This window comes from Chiloscyllium plagiosum, unplaced genomic scaffold, assembly GCF_037043375.1.
Source record: "Chiloscyllium plagiosum isolate Xiang-an unplaced genomic scaffold, Cpla_swu_hap1 HiC_scaffold_7, whole genome shotgun sequence".
Taxonomy (NCBI): Eukaryota; Metazoa; Chordata; class Chondrichthyes; order Orectolobiformes; family Hemiscylliidae; genus Chiloscyllium; species Chiloscyllium plagiosum.
The window spans coordinates 33,248,038-33,273,501 of NW_028270145.1; the positions used below are offsets into that span (position 1 = coordinate 33,248,038).

At 42.3% G+C, this 25,464-nt stretch overlaps 1 protein-coding gene across 3 annotated transcripts in view; it reads right to left on the minus strand.

The window, feature by feature from the left end:
- The window catches only part of spag16 (sperm associated antigen 16), a 988,648-nt gene that overhangs the window by 888,821 nt on the left and 74,363 nt on the right, over positions 1-25,464 (minus strand). For all 3 annotated transcript variants that reach the window (XM_043693350.2, XM_043693349.2, XM_087988888.1), the window contains exons 5-7: positions 24,186-24,323; positions 23,974-24,081; positions 11,942-12,059 (exon numbers count right to left, since the gene is read on the minus strand). In XM_043693350.2, the coding sequence (XP_043549285.1) occupies positions 11,942-12,059; positions 23,974-24,081; positions 24,186-24,323 (364 nt within the window). The remainder of the gene's footprint in view (positions 1-11,941; positions 12,060-23,973; positions 24,082-24,185; positions 24,324-25,464) is intronic.

Here is a 25,464-nt window from a genome sequence, read left to right on the forward strand (position 1 = left end):
GGATTAGTGGTGCTGGAAGAGCACAGCAGTTCAGGCAGCATCTGAGGAGCAGTAAAATCGACGTTTCGGTCAAAAGCCCTTCATCAGGAATAAAGGCAGAGAGCCTGAAGCGTGGAGAGATAAGCTAGAGGAGGGTGGGGGTGGGGAGAAAGTAACATAGAGTACAATAGGTGAGTGGGGGAGGGGATGAAGGTGATAGGTCGGGGGCAGGTGGAGGGTGGGGTGGATAGGTGGAAAAGAAGATAGGCAGGTAGGACAAATCATGGGGACAGTGCTGAGCTGGAAGTTGGAACTAGGGTGAGGTGGGGGAAGGGGAAATGAGGAAACTGTTGAAGTCCACATTGATATCTTGGGGTTGAAGTGTTCCAAGGCGGAAGATGAGGCGTTCTTCCTCCAGGCCTCTGATGGTGAGGCAGCGGTGGTGAAGGAGGCCCAGGACCACCATGTCCTCAGCAGAGTGGGAGAGGGAGTTGAAGTGTTGGGCCACAGGGCGGTGTGGTTGATTGGTGCGAGTGTCCCGGAGATGTTCCCTAAAGCGTTCTGCTAGGAGGAATCCAGTCTCCCCAATGTAGAGGAGACCACATCGGGAGCATCGGATACAATAAATGATATTAGTGGATGTGCAGGTAAAACTTTGATGGATGTGGAAGGCTCCTTTAGGGCCTTGGATGGAGGTGAGGGAGGAGGTGTAGGCGCAGGTTTTGCAGTTCCTGCGGTGGCAGGGGAATGTGCCAGGATGGGAGGGTGGGTTTTAGGGGGGCGTGGACCTGACCAGGTAGTCATGGAAGGAATGGTCTTTGCGGAAGGTGGAAAGGGGTGGGGAGGGAAATATATCCCTGGTGGTGGGGTCTTTTTGGAGGTGGCGGAAATGTCGGCGGATGATTTGGTTTATGCGAAGGTTGGTAGGGTGGAAGGTGAGCACCAGGGGTGTTCTGTCCTTCTTACGGTTGGAAGGGTGGGGTCTGAGGGTGGAGGTGCGGGATGTGGACGAGATGCGTTGGAGGGCATCTTTAACCACGTGGGAAGGGAAATTGTGGTCTCTAAAGAAGAAGGTCATCTGGTATGTTATTAGGTCAAGTGGATAAAATGGGTAAGAAAGCATGCGGTATACTTGCCTTTATTAGCAGAGGCACAGAATTTAAGGGTAGGGGGTCTATGCTGGAACTGTGTGAAACATTGGCTCGGCCACAGCTAAAGCACTGTGCTCAGTTCTGGTATTCAAATTGTCGCTGAGATGTAATAGCACTGGAATGGATGCAGATGAGATTTACCAGAATGTTTCAGTTATGAAGAAAGATCTGATAGACTGGCGCTGTTTTCCTTAGAGCATAGGATACTGAGAGGGGACTTGATTGCAATGTATAAAATTATACGGGATATTGGTAGGGTACAAAAGAAGAAACTTTTCCCTGTAATGGACAGATCAAAGACCAAGGAGCATAGATTTAAAGTAAAAGACAGAAGGTTTAAAGGAGATGTGAGAAAAATCTTTCTCACCCAGATGGTGGTGGGATTATAGAAAACATGGGCAAGGAGCAGGCAGCAGGGACTCGTTTAGTTTGGGATTATGTTAAGCATGGACTAGTTGATCCGAAGGGTATGTTTCCATGCTATATGACTCTATACATTTAGATGTGCATTTGAGATGAGAATCGTTAGGTGGCTGTTTTTGACTGGTGCAAATGCAATTGGCTAAAGGGCCTTTTTAATGTGCTTAATACGTTTATGATTCCATGCATGTGCCTCTAACATCTGCAAAGCTGTGCAACCCTCAGAGAAAAAAATAATACATCAAATTCAAAATTTTGCTTTCTAGTTCTGGACTCACCCACAACAGGAAATATCCTTCCCTCACCCATCTTGACAAAACCATTCAGTATTGAATAAAACGATAATAAAGTCACCTTTCACTCTTCAAAAGTCCAGTGGAAGAAAGACAAATCTGTCCAGTTTTCATAATAAGACAATAACTCCATTCCAGATATTAACCTAGTAAACCTCCTATGAGCCTCCAATACATTAAATCCTTCCTTCAATCAGGAGATATAAACAATACACATTATTCGAGACGTGATCACACTAATGCTCATGCTGGGTATCGGCATGGTATACAAGGTATTCGCCATAAACGGATACCCACGCAATTTCATCAACAGATGCCTAAGAGAAAGACAACGAAACGAGGACATGCCACAACCCAAAGGACTAGCCACACTACCGTACATCAGGAGCATTTCAGAACTGACTGCCGGACTACTGCGACCCCTAGGACTTATAACAGTACACAAACCAACAGCCACCCTCAGACAACAACTCACCAGAATGAAGGACCCGATACCCAGCATGAGCAAAACTAATGTATTGTACAAAATCCCATGCAAGGACTGCACAAAACACTATATAGGACAAACAGGAAGACAGCTAACGATCCGCATCCATGAACATCAACTAGCCACGAAACAACACGACCAGCAATCCTTAGTAGCCACACACGCAGATGACAAGCAACATGAATTCAACTGGGACAACACTACCATTATAGGGCAAGCCAAACAAAGAACAGCCAGGGAATTCCTAGAAGCATGGCACTCATCCACAAACTCCATCAACAAACACATCAACCTGGACCCAATATGCCGGCCACTACAGCGGACAGCTGAAACTGACAACCGGAAGCGGCAGGGACAGGCCACTATAAATGCCGGAGGAAACACCACAGAAGCGCTTCACAGGAGGCTCCCAAGCACTGAGGATGTCACCTAGACAGGGGACGAAACATTTGCAACAAAAGTTTCCAGCTTGGCGAACAGAACCACAACAACGAGCACCCGAGCTACAAATCTTCTCACAAACTTTGAACATATTCAATAATATCATGGCAGATCTGAGGCCTAAATGCTTATACCAGACTTTGGCCCATATTCTTTAACACCTTTGCTTAACAAAAATGTATCTAACTCAGATTTAAAAGTAGCAACTGATCCTGCATCCACTGCCATTGCAGAAGAGCTTTCCAAACATCTTTATGTGTAAAAGTGCTTCCTAGCATCTCTCTTGAACAGTCCAGCCCTAATTCTCAGGGCGGAAGTGGATACTGCAGATGCTAGAGATTAGAGCGGTGCTGGAAAAGCACAGCAGGTCAGGCAGCATCCGTGAAGCAAGAAAATCGGCATTTCGGGCAAAAGTCCTTCATCAGCCTTTCTTAGCCTTTCCTAAGACATGGTGCCCAGATCTATTCACAGAACCCCAAGGCTAACCAGAGTTTTATACAACTGCAACATAACTTCTGCATCCTTGTATTCCATTCCTCTAGATACAAGCACCTGCATTCCATTAGCTTTGATTATTTCCTGCAATTGTTTGTGACATTTTGGAGATCAATGCACCTGAATCATAAATCTCTTTGTACTTAATTTCATACCCTCATTTATCCTTTCTCAGTCCAAAACTGATAACCTCATCACTTGCTTCCATTGAACTCCATCTGCGATAGTTTTGCCAATACACTTAGCATAAAATTACAAAGGGATACTGACTGACTACCATCTACACTGCCTACAACACTGCCTAACTTTGTGTTATCAGCAAATTTGAATGTATGAATTTCTATGCCATTATCCAAGTTGTTTACAAATGATGTGAGTAACTGAGGCCCTAACACAGAACCTTGTGGGACACTATTGGTCACATCTGCCAATTTGAGTAGATTAGATTAGATTCCCTACAGTTGTTGTGGTTCTGTTCGCCGAGCTGGAAGTTTTTGTTGCAAACGTTTCGTCCCCTGGCTAGGCGACATCATCAGTGCTTGGGAGCCTCCTGCGAAGCGCTTCTTTGATGTTTCCTCCGGTGTTTATAGTGGCCTGTCCCTGCCGCTTCCGGTTGTCAGTTTCAGCTGTCCGCTGTAGTGGTTGGTATATTGGGTCCAGGTCGATGTGTTTGTTGATGGAGTTTGTGGATTTGAATGCCATGCCTCTAGGAATTCCCTGGCTGTTCTCTGTCTGGCTTGCCCTATGATAGTAGTGTTATCCCAGTCGAATTCATGTTGCTTGTTGTCTGCGTGTGTGGCTACTAAGGATAGCTGGTCGTGTCGTTTCGTGGCTAGTTGATGTTCATATTTGCGGATTGTTAGCTGTCTTCCTGTTTGTCTTATATAGTGTTTAGTGCAGTCCTTGCATGGTATTTTGTACACTACATTCGTCTTGCTCATGTTGGGTATCGGGTCCTTCGTTCTGGTGAGTTGTTGTCTGAGCGTGGCTGTTGGTTTGTGTGCCGTTATGAGTCCTAGGGGTCTCAGTAGTCTGGCAGTCAGTTCCGAGATGCTCCTGATGTATGGTAGTGTGGCTAGTCCTTTGGTTGTGGTATGTCCTCGTTCCGTGGTCTTTCTCTTAGGCATCTGCTGATGAAGTTGCGCGGGTATCCGTTTTTGGATGAAACCGGAAAGCAACAACACCCCCAGATTCTATGGATTACCTAATGTACACAAACCAGACATCCCACTCAGACCCATAGTATCACTACCAGGGACACCATCATACAAACTGGCCAAAGAACTACAACAGAAACTGAAACACCTGGTCAGCGGATCCAACACTCTATACAATCAACACAGGAATTCTTGGACATCATCAGAAATATACACATAGACAAAGAAGAAACCATGATATCATTCGACGTGACGGCACTGTTCACTTCGATTGACAAAAGCCTAGCCAGAGAAACAATAGCCAACCTACTGGACATACAGAACAGAAAACAGGACGCTGAACCTATCAACAAAGACGGCATACTTAAACTACTGAACTTGTGCCTCACAATATACTTCACATTCAACAACCAGATATACGAACAAATCAACGGAACACCCATGGGATCACCAATCTCGGGACTCATAGCAGAGGCAGTTATGCAAAGGTTAGAACAAACAGTCCTACCACAAATTCAACCCAAACTCTGGGTCAGATATGTCGATGACACGTTTGTAATCATTAAAAACACGGAAATAGAAAAAACACACCGGATCATCAACGCCACACTCACAGGAATCCGATTCACGAGAGAAGAAGAAAAGGGTAGCCAATTCCCATTCCTAGACGTGATGGTACAGAGAACACCAGACGGAGAATTCACTACAAGAGTATACAGGAAAGCCACACATACAGACCAAGTCCTAAACTATGAAAGTAACCACCCCAACACACACAAACGAAGCTGCAGCAGGACACTATTCAAAAGGGCCACAACACACTGTAGTACACCAGGACTGGAAAAAGAAGAAGAGGAACACCTATACAAGGTATTCGCCAAAAACGGATACCCGCGCAACTTCATCAGCAGATGCCTAAGAGAAAGACCACGGAACGAGGACATACCACAACCAAAAGGACTAGCCACACTACCATACATCAGGAGCATCTCGGAACGTTTGCAACAAAAACTTCCAGCTCGGCGAACAGAACCACAACAACGAGCACCCGAGCTACAAATCTTCGCACAAAACTTTGATTCCCTACAGTATGGAAACAGGCCTTTCGGTCCAACCAGTCCACACCGACCCTTCGAAGAGTAACCCACCCAGACCCATTTCCCCTCTGACTAATGCACCTGACACTATGGGCAATTTAGCACGGCCAATTCACCTGGCTTGCACATCTTTGGACTGTGGGAGGAAACCGGAGCATGTGGAGGAAACCCAAGCAGACATGGGGAGAATGTGCAAACTCCACACAGACAGTCACCCAAGGCTAGAATCGAACCTGGAACCCTGGTGCTGTGAGGCAGCAGTGCTAACCACTGAGCCACCGTGCTACAGAAGTTATGCTGCAGTTGTACAAAACTCTGGTTAGAGCCAGGGTTCTGTGAATAGATCTGGGCACCATGTCTTAGGAAAGGCTGATGAAAGGCTTTTGCCCAAAACATAGTATTCCTACTTTCTGTCACCTACTGAACTCATCTAATTTTCCAGCCATGTCAGTAATATTGCCTCAATTCCATGGGCTTCTACCTTAGCTCAGTCTTTAATTTGGGACTTCATCAAATGCCTTCTGGAAATCCATATAAACAACTTCCATAGATATTTCCCTGTCCATTACATCAGTCACCTCTTCAAAAAAAATTCAAAGAGGTTTGTCACACATGAATCCATGCCAGCCCTCCCTGATTAATTCAATATTCAGTTAACCCCATCCTTGATTATAGACTCCAATAATTTCCCCACTATACATGAATGGCTAACTGGTCTGTAATTTCCTGATTTTGTTCTTTCACCCTTCTTTAAAAAGGGAGTGATGTGCAAACTAAAGAAAAGTTCTGAAGAAAGGTCTCAAAATGTTAACTCTATTATTTCTCCACAGACCTGTTGAGTTTTTCCAGTAATTTGTTTGTGTGTGTCTTAGGACCCAATGCTTGTCATTATGCGGCCTCATATCCATAACAGCTATCAGAGCTTTTTCAGATACTTCAGTATCGGTGTGCTAGCAATTAGTTTATGCAGTTATAAATGCTATGGACACTCAGGTGCAGAAGCTTTAATTATGACTTTTTGTTACCTTCGTAACATCTAGTCATGACTGTTGGAGTATTAGATTTACTCTCTGTCCCTCGGTGTTATACTCTGACCTTCATTTCCCATATTAGAACCTTGCTCCATACCTCGATTTACTACATCTGCCCAATTTTGAACTCTCACCTTTTTTTTAATTTTAAAGCCCTCTCGCTCTCTCTACCTCTCTAGTTGATGGTTTACTAGGATACTGTTCCCAACCTGGTTCAGATTCAGACTGTCCTAACGTTACAGCCCTAACTTTCCACAGTTCTGATATCATAGCCCTACAAACTGGAACCCACTTCTCCCACACTAGCCTTTAAAACAATTAATTTCACTAATCACATGTGTCCTCTGCCAATTTGGCACATATTATCCATGAGGTTCTGTTCAGCAATCTATTTAATGAATCTGAAGTGATATATTTTCAGAGAAAGAGAAAAGCCTAATGTTGCAGAACCCAAGGAACTTGGAAATAGATGTATGAATCTTTGAAGCTGGCAGGACAGGTTAGACTGGGCCATGATAAGGCAAAGGGGATCTCAGATTTATAAAGGCATGGAAAACAAACAATGGAACGTATGGTGAACCTCTATAAAATATTAGTTCAGCCTCAACTGAAACTGAATTCTAATACTTTAGGAATGATGTCAGGTTTTGGACAGGATGCAAAAACAATTTGTGAGGAAGATCACAGGGGTGAGAAACTTCGATTATGAAGATAGATTGGTGAAATTGAGACTGTTCTCTTTAGAGGTGAAGAATGAGAAGATCTTTAATGTAGATGTTCAAAATCATGAGGGGTCTGCACAGGGTAGTTAGAATGGTGTAATTGACAGAAAGCTCAAAACAGGCAGTGCAAATTTAAAGTGATTGGCAAAAGAAACACAAGCTACAGTGAAAAGGTAGGAGAGTGGAATGAGCAATATAGCTCTCAGAGAGAGACAGCACAAACATGACAGGCTGAATAATCTCCTTTTATACTGTGCAATGATTCTATTTTCCTCATATATGCAAAAATCCTTTTTATGGTTCTTAGCAGACTAAGATAATTGTTTTAAAAGTTATGGCTCTTTTTTAAGCATAGATGTGTCAGGTAGAATGTTTACAGTAACATTTCAAAACACATGTTCATGCATTAGTACACATTCTGCAATAGCTACATCAGGTCAAACCTAGAACAGTGAAACCATTAGCTTATTAAACATCCATAAGAGAAGATTAAAATGTATAGCAACTCAATAAAGCAGACAGAGTAATATTCTTGTATGCATAGGCTTATATTATGAACATACAGGCCCAAGAAAAGGGGAAGGTCAAAATTGATACATATAATTTTTCATCATTGAATAACAGATGTTATTGTGCTGGCTTGAAGAGAAATTAACCAGGCTAAGTTAGAAGGCATTAACAACATTTTATCACATTAGGTGAATGTAATCAAACATTAAAATATACACACACTAGAGTTGCTTGGTGGATTTAAATCTCACTTCACTATTACTAGCATAAATAGTCAAGATTAGACATTTTAAAATCACCTAAAATGGGATGTAATTTACAATACAGTAGTCATAGAGTCTTACAGCACAAAGACAGACCCTTTGGCCCAAACTGGTCCATGCTAACCAAAATGTCCGTCCACGCTAACCCCATTTCACTGCACTTGGGCCATATCCTTCTAGTCATTTCCTATCTATGTATTTATCCAAATGTCTTTTAAATGTTGTTAATGTGTCTACCTCAACCACTTCCACTGGCAGCTCATTCCATATGCTTGCACGCTTTGCCCCTCAGGATCTCCCTTATTCTTTCCCCTTTCAGCTTAAACTGATGCCCTCTAGTCCCCAGCTCTGAAAAAAGGTTGAGTGCATTCACTCAATCCATGCCTCTCATGACCTTACATATCTCTGTGAGGTTCCCCCTCAGTCTCCTACACTAGAAAGATAAAAGTCCTAGCTTGTCCAACCTCTCCCTATAACTCAGACCATTGAATCCAGGCAACAGCCTTGTAAATTTCTTTTGCACTCTTTCCAGTTTAAAACATTCTTCTTGTAACAAAAGTGACCAGAACTGAACACAGTACTCCAAGAGCGCCTCACCAATGTATTGTATAACTGCAACATAACTTCCCAACTTCAATACACAGGGCCCTGACTGATGAAGACCAGTGTGCCAAAAGCCTTCTTCACTGCCCTGTCTACCTGTGACTCCATTCTCAAGTGTGAAACTGAACTCCAAGGTCGCTCTGTTCCACTACACTCCTTAAGGCCCTACCATTCACCATGAAATTCCTACCTTGATCTGACGTTCCAAAATGCAAGACCTCAAACGTAATTATATTAAACTCCATTTGCCATTTCTCAGCCTACTTTCCCAGCTGATCATGGTCCTGCTGCAATTTCTGATAACCTTCCACACTGTCCAAAATACTGCCTATTTTAATGTCATCAGCAAACTTACTAATCAGTAACTTATAGTATTACAATATGCACTTACATCTCTTATATAGGTGTTTCAATGCTTCCTCATCTTTGAGCTTGTAGATGATGTTCAGGATGTATCACAATAGCTTAAAATGCTTTCACAAAAGGTCAATAGGGATATTGATGATTCTTTATAATCATTCATACGATGTGGGCACCTCTGATTAGGCTTGCATTCATTTCCAATTCCTAATGCCCTTGAGAAGGTGGTGATGAGCAGCCTTTTTAAACCACTATGATACATAGGATGTACATATACCCACACAGCTAAGAGGAGGGGAGTTCCAGGATTTTGCTCCAGCAATAGTTAAGGAATGGGTTGTTAACTCAAAATGGTGTGTGGGTTAGTGAAGAATTTGAAAGTATTGGTGCTTCCGTGTAACTGCTACCTTTCTCCTTCTAGATGAGATTAAAGGTTTGAAAGGTGCTGCCAGTGGAGCATTGGTGAGTTGCTGTCGTGTATGTTTTAGGTGGTACACACTGCTGCCACTATATGTCAGTGCTGGGTGGAGTGAACATTGATGGCTGTGTGGGGTTTTAATCTAGTGGGTCACTTTGCCCTGGATGCGATTGAACTACTCAAGTATGATCGGAGCTGCGCCAATCCAAGGAAGTGGACAGCATTCCATTATACTCCTAACTTGAACTTTGTAGACAGTGGAAAAGCTTTGTAAAGACAGGAGGTCAGTAATCAACAACATAAACTTTGGTCTCTGACCCGCTCTTTTAATTACAACATTTAATTACAACTGCATCCCTCAATTTATGGTCAATGACAATCCTCAGACTCTTAATATTGGGGAAATTCAGCAAAGATAATTTGAATGTCAAAAGTAAATAGTAAAATGTGCCTGGTACCTATGTGGTACAAATGTTACTTGCCATTTATCACTCTAGGCCTAGAGCCATCCATGCCTTCCTGTATGTGGACATGGATTGCTTCAGTACTTGAGGAGGTACACCAGCCTCACTTGTGGCCTTATTATGAAGAAAATAATCATTGATAAAGCAGTTGAAGAGGATTGGGCCAAGAACACTACATTGTGGAAGTTCTGCAGTAATGTCCTGGGACAATGCGTTTCCAATAACCAAACCATCTTCCTTTCTGTAGAGTCAGAATCTAACCAGCAGACAGCTTTCTCCCTGCATTCCCATTTACTTCCATTTTTATGAGGGTTCTTTGATGCCATACTTCAGCAAATGCTACCCTAATGTCACGGGGGCGGCACGGTGGCACAGTGGTTAGCACTGCTGCCTCACAGCGCCTGAGACCCGGGTTCGATTCCCGCCTCAGGCGACTGACTGTGAGGAGTTTGCACATTCTCCCCGTGTCTGCGTGGGTTTCCTCCGGGTGCTCCGGTTTCCTCCCACAGTCCAAAGATGTGCAGATCAGGTGAATTGGCCATGCTAAATTGCCGATAGTGTTAGGTAAGGGGTACATGTAGGGGTATGGGTGGGTTGCGCTTCGGTGGGGCGGTGTGGACTTGTTGGGCCGAAGGGCCTGTTTCCACACTGTAAGTAATCTAATCTAATCTAATCTTAAGATTTCTGCTCTTTTATCCATATTCAGAGCAGTGCGTAGCACCGGCAAAACAAGGTATTGCTGCATGAGCAGGTTATGACCAAATGTCCTCATAGAAACACAAAATTGTTACTCCTGTTTTAGAAAATAAAAAAAGTCCATTATGCAGAATTAAACAAGGGAAGTGAGGTGGCAGGGAGGGGCAAGTGTTCTGAGATTGAGGTGTGCCTGCCCACAGGCCCATGTGATCTGGTGCCATAGGTACAGGATACCCAAATAAAGGCCTCGTCAAGTGTTCGCTTTAAACCTTGGATACAAAGTGAGTAGTTGCTGGCCTTTCCACATTTAATACACACACCTGAACTTTTGAGGAATGGTGAAGATTTCAAAATGAAGTTTGCAGCCAAATGAAGAATTTCACCCACATAATGACAGAAACCTGTTTAATCGGAGTCCCTTCATCTAAGTCATTCAAATAATTTGCAAAAGGTTGAGGCCTCAGCACTAAGACGTATGACACACTACTTGATAACTCTTGCTAAGCAGAAAATTGCCCATTTATGCTTACTCTCTACTTCCTGTTAGCTAGATAATCTTTTGTGCACACCAATATGTTATTCCTCTACACAATGAATTTTTATTTTCTGCAACAACCTTTGATGTGACACCTTCTCAAATGTCTTCTGTAAGCCCAACTACAATACTTCCACCAGTTCCCCTTATCCATGCCACATGGTACTTCCTCAAAGTCCAATAAATTGATAATGCCTGGCTTCCATTTCACAAAACCATATTGAGTGTGCTTGGTTGCCTTGATTCTTGACATTGTGACAGCTATATCATCTTCAAGCATAATTTCTAACAGCTTATATAGATAAGATGTTGACAGAACTGGCCTGCAGTTTCCTGCTTTCTACCTCCTTATTATTTTGAAGAAAAAATGCACTTGTCTATGTTAAAACATTGTGTGTGTGTGTGTGTGTGGGGGGGGGGGGGGGGGGGGGGGGAGATAATCATCTTTTCTGCATTTTAGTATAATGATTGCCTCTTAAGTAATGTTTAGTCAATGTTGATTTTAAATTTGTACAGTAAAATTCTTCAAATGTGAAGTCTTCAGCGATCCATTGAATTTGCCAGGAAACTCATATCTCTTTACAAAGCTATTGGGCTCTTTGGGGATTCTAACATTTTCAGAGACAAGCAACTTCTGTACAGAAAAAGGTAGCTTTTATTAAATATATTAAATGCTATCATGAATGCACATTGAGCATAGCTGGAAAATAACTTATTATGCTCAAACACAAGTATCAAATTGCAGCATTTTTCAAGAATAGGAGGAACTGCAATTTCAAACTTTATAATTATATCTTTCAAACAGATGCAATTACAAACCTGCACTAGAGCTCTGTCTTTCTCCAAACTTGTCAGCATTTTTTGCTTTATTGCAGTATTATATTTCTCTTTGATCTTGCTCAGGGTAGGTTCAAAGGATTCATAGTGCTTCTTAAGCCTAAAAGATCACAAACAGATCATTAGAAGATAATATCTGAAAGCAGGATCACAAATATAGCTTTCAGGTCCCAAATGTCCTGTGGGTAATATGTGCTGAAATATCACCAGAGGGATTCTCAAAATTGGATTTTTAGCTTTGAATTCTCAGAAAACAGAAAAAAAAATGAAGGCTGAAGGTTGAACATCAACACAAGAAAAGTTTCAGAGTTATCAGGGAATTCCAACTAAGTGCAATAATAAAACACTGAAGCTAAACCCATTCAGACGTGTCAACAGATTATCAGATATTATGTTTCAATGACTACAAGATATTTATTTTGCATTACTCTCAAGCATGGTCACTCAGAAAACCTTTCACAGCTAGTACCATATTCTTCTGAGAGATTTTATAGGTTTTTACAAATTAATCGGTAAAAGTCCCATCTAATTAGAGTCATAGAGATGTACAGCATGGAAACAGACCCTTAGGTCCGACCTGTCCATGCCGACCAGATATCCCAAACCAATCTAGTCCCACCTGCCAGCACCCGGCCCATATCCCTCCAAACCCTTCCTGTACATATACACATCCTAATGCCTCTTAAATGTTGCAATTGTACCAGCCTCCACCACTTCCTCTGGCAGCTCATTCCATACACGTACCACCCTCTGCATGAAAAAGTTGCCCCTTAGGTCTCTTTTATATCTTTCCCCTCTCACCCTAAACCTATGCCATCTAGTTCTGGACTCCCCGACCCCAGGGAAAAGACTTTGTCTATTTATCCTATCCATGCCCCTCATAATTTTGTAAACCTCTATTGGGTCACCCCTCAGCCTCCGACGCTCCAAGGAAAACAGCCCCAGCCTGTTCAGCCTCTCCCTGTAGCTCAGATCCTCCAACCCTGGCAACATACGTACATCTTTTCTGAACCCTTTCAAGTTTCACAACATCTTTCTGATAGGAAAGAGACCAGAATTGCACGCAATATTCCAACAGTGGCCTAACCAATGTCCTGTACAGCTGCAACATGACCTCCCAACTCCTGTACTCAATACTCTGACCAATAAAGGAAAGCATACCAAACACCTTCTTCACTATGGAGGAGAAAGTGAGGACTGCAGATGCTGGAGATCAGAGCTGAAAATGTGTTGCTGGAAAAGCGCAGCAGGTCAGGCAGCATCCAAGGAGCAGGAGAATCGACGTTTCGGGCATGAGCCCTTCTTCAGGAATGAGGAAAGTGTGTCCAGCAGGCAAAGATAAAAGGGAGGGAGGAGAGACTTGGGGGAGGGGCGTTGGAAATGCGATAGGTGGAAGGAGGTCAAGGTGAGGGTGATAGGCCGGAGTGGGGGTGTGGGTGGGGGCGGAGAGGTCAGGAAGAAGATTGCAGGTTAGGAAGGCGGTGCTGAGTTCGAGGGATTTGACTGACAAGGTGGGGGGAGGGGAAATGAGGAAACTGGAGAAATCTGAGTTCATCCCTTGTGGTTGGACATTTTGTGTGGCTCCACACAAAGGCCACTTTCTGATCTTTGAGGGGCCCTATTCTTTCCCTAGTTACCCTTTTGTCCTTAATATATTTGTAAAAACCCTTTGGATTCTCCTTAATTCTATTTGCCAAAGCTATCTCATGTCCCCATTCTGCCCTCCTGATTTCCCTCTTAAGTATACTCCTAATTTCTTTATACTCTTCTAAGTATTCATTCGATCTATCCTGTCTATACCTGACATATACTTTCTTCTTTTTCTTAACCAAACCCTCAATTTCTTTAGTCATCCAGCATTCCCTATGCCTACCAGCCTTCCCTTTCACCCTGAGAGGAATATACTTTCTCTGGATTCTTGTTATCTCATTTCTGAAGGCTTCCCATTTTCCATCTGTCCCTTTACCTGCGAACATCTGCCTCCAATCAGCATTCGAAAGTTCTTGCCTAATATCGTCAAAATTGGCCTTTCTCCAATTTAGGACTTCAACTTTTAGATCTGGTCTATCCTTTTCCATCACTATTTTAAAACGAATAGAATTATGGTTGTTGGCCCCAAAGTGCTCCCCCACTGACACCTCAGTCACCTGCCCTGCCTTATTTCCCAAGAGTAGGTCAAGTTTTGCACCTTCTCTAGTAGGTACATCCAAATACTGAATCAGAAAATTGTCTTGTACACACTTAAGAAATTCCTCTCCATCTAAACCTTTAACACTATGGCAGTCCCAGTCGATATTTGGAAAGTTAAAATCCCCTACCATAACTACCCTATTATTCTTACAGATAGCAGAAATCTCCTTACAAGTTTGTTTCTCAATTTCCCTCTGACTATTGGGGGGTCGATAATACAATCTCAATAAGGAGATCATCCCTTTCTTATTTCTCAATTCCACCCAAATAACTTCCCTGGATGTATTTCCAGGAATATCCTCCCTCAGCACAGCTGGAATGCTATCCCTTATCAAAAATGCCACTCCCCCTCCTCTCTTGCCTCCCTTTCTATCCTTCCTGTAGCATTTGTATCCTGGAACATTAAGCTCCCAGTCCTGCCCATCCCTGAGCCATGTTTCCGTAATTGCTATGATATCCCAGTCCTATGTTCCTAACCATGCCCTGAGTCCATCTGCCTTCCCTGTTAGGCCCCTTGCATTGAAATAAATGCAGTTTAATTTATTAGTCCTTCCTTGTCCCTGCCTGCCCTGACTGTTTGACTCACTTCTGTTCTCAGCTGTACCCGTCTCAGATCGATCTCTTTCCTCACTATCTCCCTGGGTCCCACCCCCCCACGTTACTAGTTTAAATCCTCCCAAGCAGTTCTTGCAAATTTCCCTGCTAGTATATTAGTACCCTTCCAATTTAGGTGCAATCCGTCCTTCTTGTACAGGTCACTTCTACCCCAAAAGAGATTCCAATGATCCAAAAATGTGAATCCTTCTTCCATACTCCAGCTCCTCAGCCATGCATTCATCTGCTCTATCCTCCTATTCCTGCCCTCACTGGCTCATAGCACTGGGAGTAATCCAGATATTACTACCCTTGAGGACCTCCTTTCTAAATTTCTGCCTAACTCTCTGTAATCTCTCTTCAGAGTCTCAACCTTTTCCCTTCCAATGTCGTTGATTCCAATGTGGACAATGACCTCCTGCTGGCTCCTCTCCCCCATGAGAACATTCTGCACCCTCTCTGAGACATCCTTGATCCTGGCACCAGGGAAACAACACACCATTCTGCTTTTTCTCTGTTGGCCACAGAAATGTCTGTCTGTACCTCTGACTACAGAATCCCCTAACACAATTGATCTCTTGGAAGCTGACGTACCCCTCGTTGCATTAGAGCCAGTCTCGTGAACGGAGCGCGTTACTTATTTGGGACGCCACAATGGCTCAGCAGTTAGCACTGCTGCCTCACAGTGCCAGGAATCCAGGTTCAATTCCAGCGTCAGGTTACTGCCTCTGTGAAGTTTACACTTTCTCCCTGTATCTGCATGGGTTTCCTCCCACAGTTACAAGATGCACAGGTTAGATGAATTGGCCATGCTATTTTGCTCACAGTGTCCAGGGAAGTGTAGCTTAAGTGGGAAATGCAGGGTTGTAGGGTAGGGGGTGAATCCAGGTGGGACTTGGAGAGTCGGTGTGGATTTGTTGGGCTGAACGGCCTGTTTCCACACTCTATGGATTCTATGGAAATGGTTCCATTTTGAAAAATTTAATACTAAGGAATAAAGAGAGATGTAGCTTGAAGAGAGTTCATAAATCCTGAGCCAACTCATCACTGCCAATGAAGCCGGCATTATCATCCCTGTGCCATCGCTTTGCCACTGTCTACACCAAACCCAATGAACATCAAAGTCGCTGATCTTCAAGTGCCATCTTTGCCATTGGGCCAATAATCCTCCATCATCACCTCGCTGCTGCCTGTGCCGGACCAACCAATGTCAGAGTCACTGGGCCCACCTCATCCACATTGCCATGATGCCTTTCTGCCAATGCTTCACTGCCACTAACGCCAGACCCAAGTTACTGATCCTCGTTCACATCTGATGATGCAGCAGCCGCCAATCCCAGGTTGTGCGCTTGTTCCGAAAAAGTAAGTTGGGATTCACTCGCCTCTGCCCTGGGCTCAGCTCGAGTTCTGTGATAGACCTGCCTAAGGTCTGCCCCTGAACAAGGTTCAAAACTACTCAAGATCCACACCCTGGGTCCGCTCGAGGTCCACACACCGATCTCTCACTGCCGCCGACGCTGCCAAAGCTCAGGACAAGGTAAGTGAAAAAACAAGATGGGAATAAAAAAAAGCACTTGGAACTTGAAAGAAGACTAAGGGTAGCACATAAACTGGGGTACTTCAATGTCCATCACCTATGTCGCATACCACTGTCCAAGCTGGCAAGATCCATCAGACAGAGCCTGAGTTCAGCATTCACAGAATTAACATGTCGGGAAAAGCTACCTGTTGCAAAAGTATCTGATGTTTTTGCATCAACAGTAGTAATACCACTGACCTTGTTGAGACCAAGTTGCATCTTTCAGGACATCCTCCACCATGTCATGTTGCTTTGCTGCCATGCTCAATGGAATAGATTCAGAACAGACCCAGCTGTTCAATTAATGAGACACACTGGGCCATTAGCAGCAGTAAATGTATATTAGCCCACAATCTGTGACACTATACTCCACATAGCTCTCACTTCACTGTGACCATCAAGTCAGGGAATCAACCATGATCAAGAAAGAGTGCAAGAGAGCATGTTAGGAGCAACATAAGTACATGCATGATAAACAGCATACATTTCTCAGCAATGGACCCAGCAATCTCCTCCCTAGCTTCCCACAAATACACCTGATCAGGTCCTGGGATTTATTCATCACCTCTTCTACAACAGGGACACTTTTCAAGATTTCACTATTTATTTCCTTCAGTTCTTCCATATCCTTTTCCACAGTAAATACTGATGCAAAATGCTCGTTTAGTATCTCATCCATCTCCTGTGGATCCACACATAGATGGCCTTGTTGATCTTTAAAGGGCTCTATTGTCTCCCTAGTTACTCTTTTGCCCTTAATGTATTTGTAGAAACTCTTTAGATTCTTCTTAACCTTATTTGCTAAAGATTTCTCATGTTCTGCACTCCTGGATTCCCTCTTAAGTATACTCCTACTGCCCTTATACTTGTCAAGGAATTCACTCCATCCTAGCTGTCTACATCTGACATATGCCTCTCTTCTTTTCCTTGACCACAGCGTCAATTTCTCATCATCCAGCCTTTTCCTTCACAGTAACAGGTACAAACTGTCTCTGAACTCATGTTATCTCATTACTGAAGGCCTCCCACTTTCCAACTGTTCCTTTACCTGCGAATAGTCTCTGCCAATCAAGTAGAGGTATTGAGTATAGTGAAGCAAGGAGTTATTCTAAGATTTTCTAAATCACGTGTGTGTCCAATTTAGGACACCATATTTTAGAAAGGGTCCCCTGCAAATCAACAGGATAGTACATTATGTCTTCACATGAACACAATCACTTCCATTCTCATTCAGAGATATTTTCTAATTTACCAAGATGCTTATATCTTTGAGATACAGACATTGAATCCCATCTGCCATTTATAAATTATTTTGTTAGTATCCTTTTGCAATTTCCTTCAGACATCAAGTATTAACCGTTCATCCTATCTAGTAATCTAGTAATATAGTAATCTTCCAAATGATACCATATCAAAGATTTTTTTGAAAATCGATGAATTCAATATCCCCTCCCATCAAGATTACACACATTATTGGTTAATTTTCAGCTGTATGAAGCCAATTCACTTACCCCAGCAAACAATTATGTTGACATTGAAGAAAATCTTTTAAAGAATACGACTGTTTTGAGTGCATCTACTTTGTCAATTTGTTTTAACCATATGTGCCAAAAAGAAATCCCAGAGGAGAAGGACAGGTATAGATGTTGTTCACATTAATTTGAGTATCGAAAGAACAAGATGCTAACTATCTTACCAAAATCCTAATTTCTCTATTTCCCAAAGCAATCTCTACTGAGAATATTAACATTATCTGTTGACCATTTTCTCCAAGCTACCACAAAAAAACTTTCCAGTCCAGGTACAGGCTGGCCAAAAGAGTATGCAGGACATGCGTGCAAAGTGAAATTCAAGATTAGAACAAAATGTTTTTATTTCCCATAAAAGCCAAAGTTACAGGCTTGGAGTTTTGCATCAAAACTGGAAAAATTCTTGACTCAGGGTGCCAACCTCAGGAGAACCACTCCCAAATTGCCAGATATCCAGGGGTGGGTGCCCAATGAAATATCGCCTGTTGTTCCCAGAAACAATGTGGGAGCAGCCACACAGGCAGCCAAGGCAGGCCATTTAAAAGGACCACATTGGTTCCGGAACTTTGATTCAATTGTAATAAAGTAGGACAGTCCACCCCCTCTTCCTGACTCAGAGCCAAACTATGCAAAGACATCCACCCAAGCATCCACCCCAAATAGTCCTTCACATTCTTCATGCCAACCAGTGGCCAGCTACCACTGTCAATATGTTTTCAAGCCCTCCATGCTAATGTATGCTGTTTTCCCACTTCACAAGGCCCCTCATACCTTCCATGCCCCACTACCCACCCTAACAATAGCACTTTATAATCCTTATGCTAACTTAGTGACAACTTACATCAGTCACAAACTCCCAAACATCCCCCTGGCCTGTCATGGCTACAAAGCCACCTCAGTGTCAACACATTTCATTCCCAGGATCTATTTGCCATCTATCCCAACTTATTGTCAAATAAGGCCCACCTTATTCACCCCATGGTTCCTAACAGCTCAAATGTCAACTTTGTGCCAATTTATGCCAACACTTTCCTCTTGAACTCTGCTTTTGCACCAACAATAGCAACTGATCTAATATCAAATATGGACACACAGTAGGACGCATGCTGTGATGAATCAACATTTGAAATATCAGTATAAATTTCACAATGCAAAAATAAATTGATAAATTGATAAAAGCATAATCAATTCATCTTAGTACTTAATACCTTATCAAACAAACATTTATACTTAAAGCTCAATATAGAAGACAGCTTATCCTTTAATAAACGCTCTTATTTTCACACGAGGTATTCACGGAGTCGGATGCTCCAGCCGGAGCTTGTCTACTCCACGCATTCCTCTTCCTTGCTTATCAATTCTTTCCTGTTAGTGATTTTTTTTGTCTTCTCTCCCAGCTTCCCAGTCTGGCACAGCGGCATCCCGGCATGGCATGGCATGGTGACCCTCCGGCCTGGCACAGCAGCCTCCCAGAGTGGCATGGCGACCTCCCAGCCTGATGCAGTAGCCTCCTATGGCAGTCTCCTAGCGTGAAGTGTTATGACAACCTACCGGCCTGGTAAAGTCGCCACTCTCTGTATAGTAGCAACTTCCCAGGACGGCCTCCCAGTGTGGCATTCTCTCCACATGGGGTATGACGTGATCTCCCAGCCTCATGATCCTCAAGGTGAAGCACAGCACAGTCTGGAGCCAGGGCCAGGTGCAGACTGGAGGCTAGGTGCCATTGTGGGCTGGGTTAGAAGAGCGTTGTTGTGAACTTTTATTTCTGTAACAATAGACATTCTATACTCCTATTTTGTAAGATCTTGTAGCTAAAGAAAATGTGCCTAAGTGGTGCTGTAAGTGGCGACATATAAACTTTTCAATATGCTCATTGAGTGTATGTGACAATAAAGGCTAATTCTAATGCTTATCTGTCAATAAAACTGTGAAATTGACTGAGATAATGATAGACTGTGTACTAAGAATATAGTAACAATTGCCCTCATATTTACATCAACAGCTATTGAAATTCTGAGCTTTTTTTCAGATCAGAAACAGCTGTGTTTATCAAAATTTAAAATAAAACAGATTTAAATAACGCAACAATTCTAAAGACTTTATCCACTTTTACCGTGCATTCAAATCAACTTTCAAACATTGTAAGTTACATGTTGCGGGCAAGAGACCTTGCTTCAGCAAAACTGTCATTTGTTTCATCATAGCACTAAATTCAAATGATTGTGATAATTAAAGGTCTTCCATATGCATAAACTACATCCCATCTCTCAACCTACCCTGATATCAAAAATAGGACATCAGAAATGGGACTGGTACTTTGGGATCCATTGTCTGAGCATCACTTTGGCTAAGGCTCAGAATATTCACGGCTTCACAAAAATTCAGGTCATGGTAAAAAGTCTATTCTGTAATGCCATGTTTCAGGAAGGAAAAAGTATAGAATTGAGAAAGCAGACTTTTCAATAATTTCTGACTAAATTCCAATGCTGCAGTGTATTTTACAAGTTAAACTGCCTACATCGATTTTATTCCTCAGACTCGTTGATTTGCATTAAAGCTGCAAATTTGATTTTAAAAAACAATTAACTGAATATGAACATTATGGCTTTTGATTTAATTTGCCAATTGTTCCACGCTTAACTATTAAAGTGAGAACAAGGAAATCTTCATGTCCAAAGCTGCACCTAACAAACGGCAACTTACACTACTTTTTGTTATTTCTTAACAGCAATGCCTTTAATTTCCGATTTTTAAAAAAGTAGCAATAAGTCTCACATGGGACCCCATATCAGAATATTGACTTGAAATGAGTAAAGACATCAAATCCAATTATTTTTTAAAAAATTATACTCTATCCCTGATTCTTGGAGGATTAAGGACACTTGATTTTCGTTCCTTCATCTTATTTAAACCTAAAAATATGCAGCTGAAAACATATGAAAGATTTAAGAACACTTTCTAGAGCTGCAGTGCAAATATCATCATCATCACAGACATTTGGCTCCACTGCAAATGCAACAATACCAATTCTCCTCTCATCTCTGCAAAACTAATGTGATTTGAGATTGGCTGTTTAATTTATCTCAGTACATAACTCTGGTCATATTAATAGATAAACGAAAGAAATTTCAGTTACTTCAGCTGAGCAGCCAGCAATTCTTAAATATTTAGATATACAAAACATAATGGGAATGTAAATGGAAAGAGGAGTATAAAGAAAAACAGAAAATACCTTGTGGCAGAAGTTTCAATTTTCTTGCACCTTTCAAGGTAAACTTGAGGGATGGAGAAGGTGCATAAAAGCAGCCATTTATCTTAATCTCGACAGTGCCAGGTAACAAAGACTCTGTAGCTTTAGTGCCATTACCCAAGGGTACTGAGAATATGGATTTGTGATCGGCTGCATCTGGTTTGTTGGGTCATGTGGCTGGCTGATATATCTGTCATTACTTGATAGTAACAAGTTTGCAATACATGTAAAGTTGTTTCCTTTGTTGGTAATAATTAGAAGTTGTACATGGATGAACTGCAGCACAAGAATGTAAGGGATGAGCCTGGAGTCTCAGGGGGTGCTGTTCGACACATGACAAGAATTCTGGCTATTGAACGGTGGGAGTAGTGACTGGTGTCTTGGGCAAGGAATGCAATATGCAGATCCATTCACACACCTTTACCACTTAAATGAGATCATTAAACTGGTTCCTGCCACCGTTACCAGGGCTGGAAGCCACACTGACCACCCTTGGCTTATGCACCCAATCCTGCTGACCCCCACTGGAAACACTGCATCCACAATGGCATTCAGCTCTCTACATAATGTGTCCAGAGTGGTATCAGTATAATGGTGAGCCCTCCTCTTGCAATGGACACTGTATTCCTTGTCCATCTGTGTGAAATGAGACTATACATCAGTCTGCTAGTTCCAAGTTTGAAGAGCTTGCATGTATAAAAAAGGATAAGCTGCCTGGAGCAAATAGATTTTTCCATAGTGCTATTCAGCTCCCTGCAGAGCGAACAGGACACAGGCAGTAAACAGTGCAGGGGGACTACACTGAAGCTGTTGTTGGCCAAGCTACTAATGGAGCAAGGAAGTGGGTGGACAAACTTTACGTTCTTCCCACAGGCAGCAAGCATTTTAATGTGGATGTCATAATTTATACTGAAAGAAAAAGTTCAAAGATTTAAAAAAACAGACAGCAAGTGTAGCAAGATTTGGAATATATTACAGATGAACATCAACTATCCTACAACATAAATGTTTATTTTATTTCATCTTCGTCTTTGGGCAGGTAACAATGTGAGCCCATACATTTATGTTGGTTGTCCTGAATAGATTAGCAATCATCAGACCATTGCAGCAAGTCTTCTACCACATCTGGGAGGAGGTCCTGCCTCTGAAACCAGCAAGTGTACCAGCTAATTTGGGCTTCTGTTTAACACTATTGCCTTTTAAAGGACCTCACAAAAGTAAACAAACTGCACCTCACCCACACAAAAAAAACATATGCTGCCTCCCCGGGGTATGATGACAGCCATTTTAATTTCTATTATATATTTACAATTTTGATGAGAATGGAAAGCAACACATCACTTCAAGGAGTAAGTCATAGGCTCAGCCCCTCAGACCCTCCCCTCTTAACCTTCATGTTCCTTTCTTCCTTAACTTCCCTGTAAGTCCTATCAGCTGTGATCTTCACCGTGTTATCCCCCCTCCCCCTGAACCCAACCTGTTTAATTAACTGCATATCTTCCCACTTTATCCCTTGTGACTCAGGCACAAATCTTAGTCATGCCAAACACAGTCCTGCACAGTGCACATATTGAAGCCAGGGTGATAGTAACCATCAATAACATCTCCTCCCCTCTGACTGTCCACCACCCTCCCATTTTCTACCATTTCTCATCCAGATATGTTGAGTTATCATCCCCTCTGTCTTCCAGTATGCTGTCCCCAAATCCCTAAAATTGACATCTCCAGCTGCGGAAGATGGACTGTTCCACATATCCTACGAAGAGGCAGGCATAGCTGGGGCCCATGCGGGTGCCCATGGCTACTCCTTTGGTTTGGAGGAAGTGGGAGGATTGGAAAGAGGAGTTGTTGAGGGTGAGGACCAGTTCAGTCAGTCGAAGGAGGGTATCAGTGGAAGGGTACTGGTTGGTACGGCGGGAAAGGAAGAAGCGGAGAGCTTTGAGTCCTTCAAAGGATATGGATATCCTTCCGTATCCGTCACAAATTCACCTGCACCTCCACACACATCATTTATTGCATCCGCTGCACCCGATGTGGCCTCCTCTATATTGGGGAGACACGCCACCTACTTGCAAAACGTTTCAGAGAACACCTCTGGGACACCCGGAGCAACCAACCCAACCACCCTGTGACTCAACACTACAACTCCCCCTCCCACTCCACCAAGGACATGCAGGTCCTTGGATTCCTCCATTGCCACACCATAGCAACACGACGGTTGGAGGAAGAACGCCTCATCTTCCGCCTAGGAACCCTCCAACCCCAAGGGATGAACTCAGATTTCTCCAGTTTCCTCATTTCCCCTCCCCCCACCTTGTCTCAGTCAAATCCCTCGAACTCAGCACCGCCTTCCTAACCTGCAATCTTCTTCCTGACCTCTCCGCCCCCACCCCCACTCCGGCCTATCACCCTCACCTTGACCTCCTTCCACCTATCGCATTTCCCCCGAGTCCCTCCTCCCCACCTTTTATCTTAGCCTGCTGGACACACTTTCCTCATTTCTGAAGAAGGGCTCATGCCCGAAATGTCGATTCTCCTGCTCCTTGGATGCTGCCTGACTTGCTGTGCTTTTCCAGCAACACATTTTTAGCTCTTCAAGCTCAGCGAGCTAACTTACATACTAATTGACAATTGTGTTGGGACGGCATGGCAACAACCAAAGATGGAAAACTTCAGTTGTCAAAACATTTCACGATTCATTAGCTTCATTATCCCTTTGAAAGAGTTAAAAATAAAGAACCTCCAAGGATCAAAAATCCTAGTTATTCTTGTTTATTAAAAATGCGCTTAATATTTTCATAAATAGTTAATATAATGGTTACACTTTCCAAATAGCATTTAAAATATCCATGCTTTGAGCAGGTTACTTTACCTTTTAATATCATTGATGAGTCTGTTCTTTTCTTGTGCCACACGCTTATGATGCATTCTATGGAAATCGCGTTCTTTCCTCAGTTTTACTAATGTTTCAACAGCTGTGCTGTAGGTGCAAAAATGTTTACATTTTAATGCTGCTAAGGTGATAAAAATATTTCATACAGATATATTTCGACAGAGAATAATTTCTAGATATTTACTACATACTTGGTCGCAATCTTGCAGTTCTCAAGATCTTTCTTCAAATTTTTCACTTCATTTTCCAGCAGCTGATTTTGAGCATATACATCAGGAACAAATCCCACATTCTGTAATTTCAGTAGACCTTTTTGCAGCATTTCATACCTGATATGACAAAATGTACAACATATTATTTTCAAGTCAAAATCTGATTGATTACATGTTACCTTAACAATTATTAAAATGAAAAAACAACAACTGTGGCATGTTCAACTTTTATGGCATGACATGAAGTGGAAGGCAAAACAGAATACATTATGAACAATTATGAATGAGGGACTAAGGATATTAAAGGATGTCCTGGTTTAGGTCAGATATTCTGGTGTTTTAGGAAGGAAATATGGTTTGTAGAAGTGAATGAAGCTTATTTGAAATCAAACAGTGATTTAGCAGTCAACTTGCAAGGTTATGTGTTCAGAGGAAGATAAATCATACAGTGAAGCAGAATTACTTGTTGAAGATGGATACATTACAATGATATGTTACATATGAAGTTTGATGTAGGAACTGAAATAGAGTCTCCTTGACAGAATTAAAGGATAATTAAATGAGAACATTAGCAATACAACTAAGTGACAGGGCACCAAATGATGCAGTTGCCCAGGAGATATAAACACAGATGATTATTCTACAGCCTTCCTAAGGAATTTCAGTTCTCCTCATAGTGAGTAACATGCACAATGGAGATGCACACAAGAGCAAAACTATTAAATTTATTAGTTTTTTTTAAAAAACAGCCCATTTTAAAATCCCACAAACATGAATACAATATTGGATTTAGTTCTAATTCATTAAAGGAAGCAACAATTAGGTAGAAGTAACAATCTGATAATCCAGAAATACAAGATGAAATCTCACCAAGACAATTGGGGAATTTAAATTCAGTGTAATAGATTTAGATTTTTAAATTTTATTGATAAAATACAGGTAGTTCTCCTATAATTCTGTAGTTGCGTCCCCATGCATCAAAAATAATGGGGCCTATGGCAAAAACAGGGGTAGGGACGAACCACCAAAAACACCTGTAAAAATTGAAACAAAAGTAGTGGTTAGCCTAACACAAACAATAGCACAATCTAAGTGAATTTTGACCTATTGTAACTGATCTGTTGTATAGTACTATATAGTGTAATTCATCAGAAGTGTTCTGATACAGCTTCCCAACAAACACAAACGAAGCTGTATCAGAACACTATTCCAACGAGCCACCACACACTGCAGCACAGACGAACTTCGAAAAACAGAG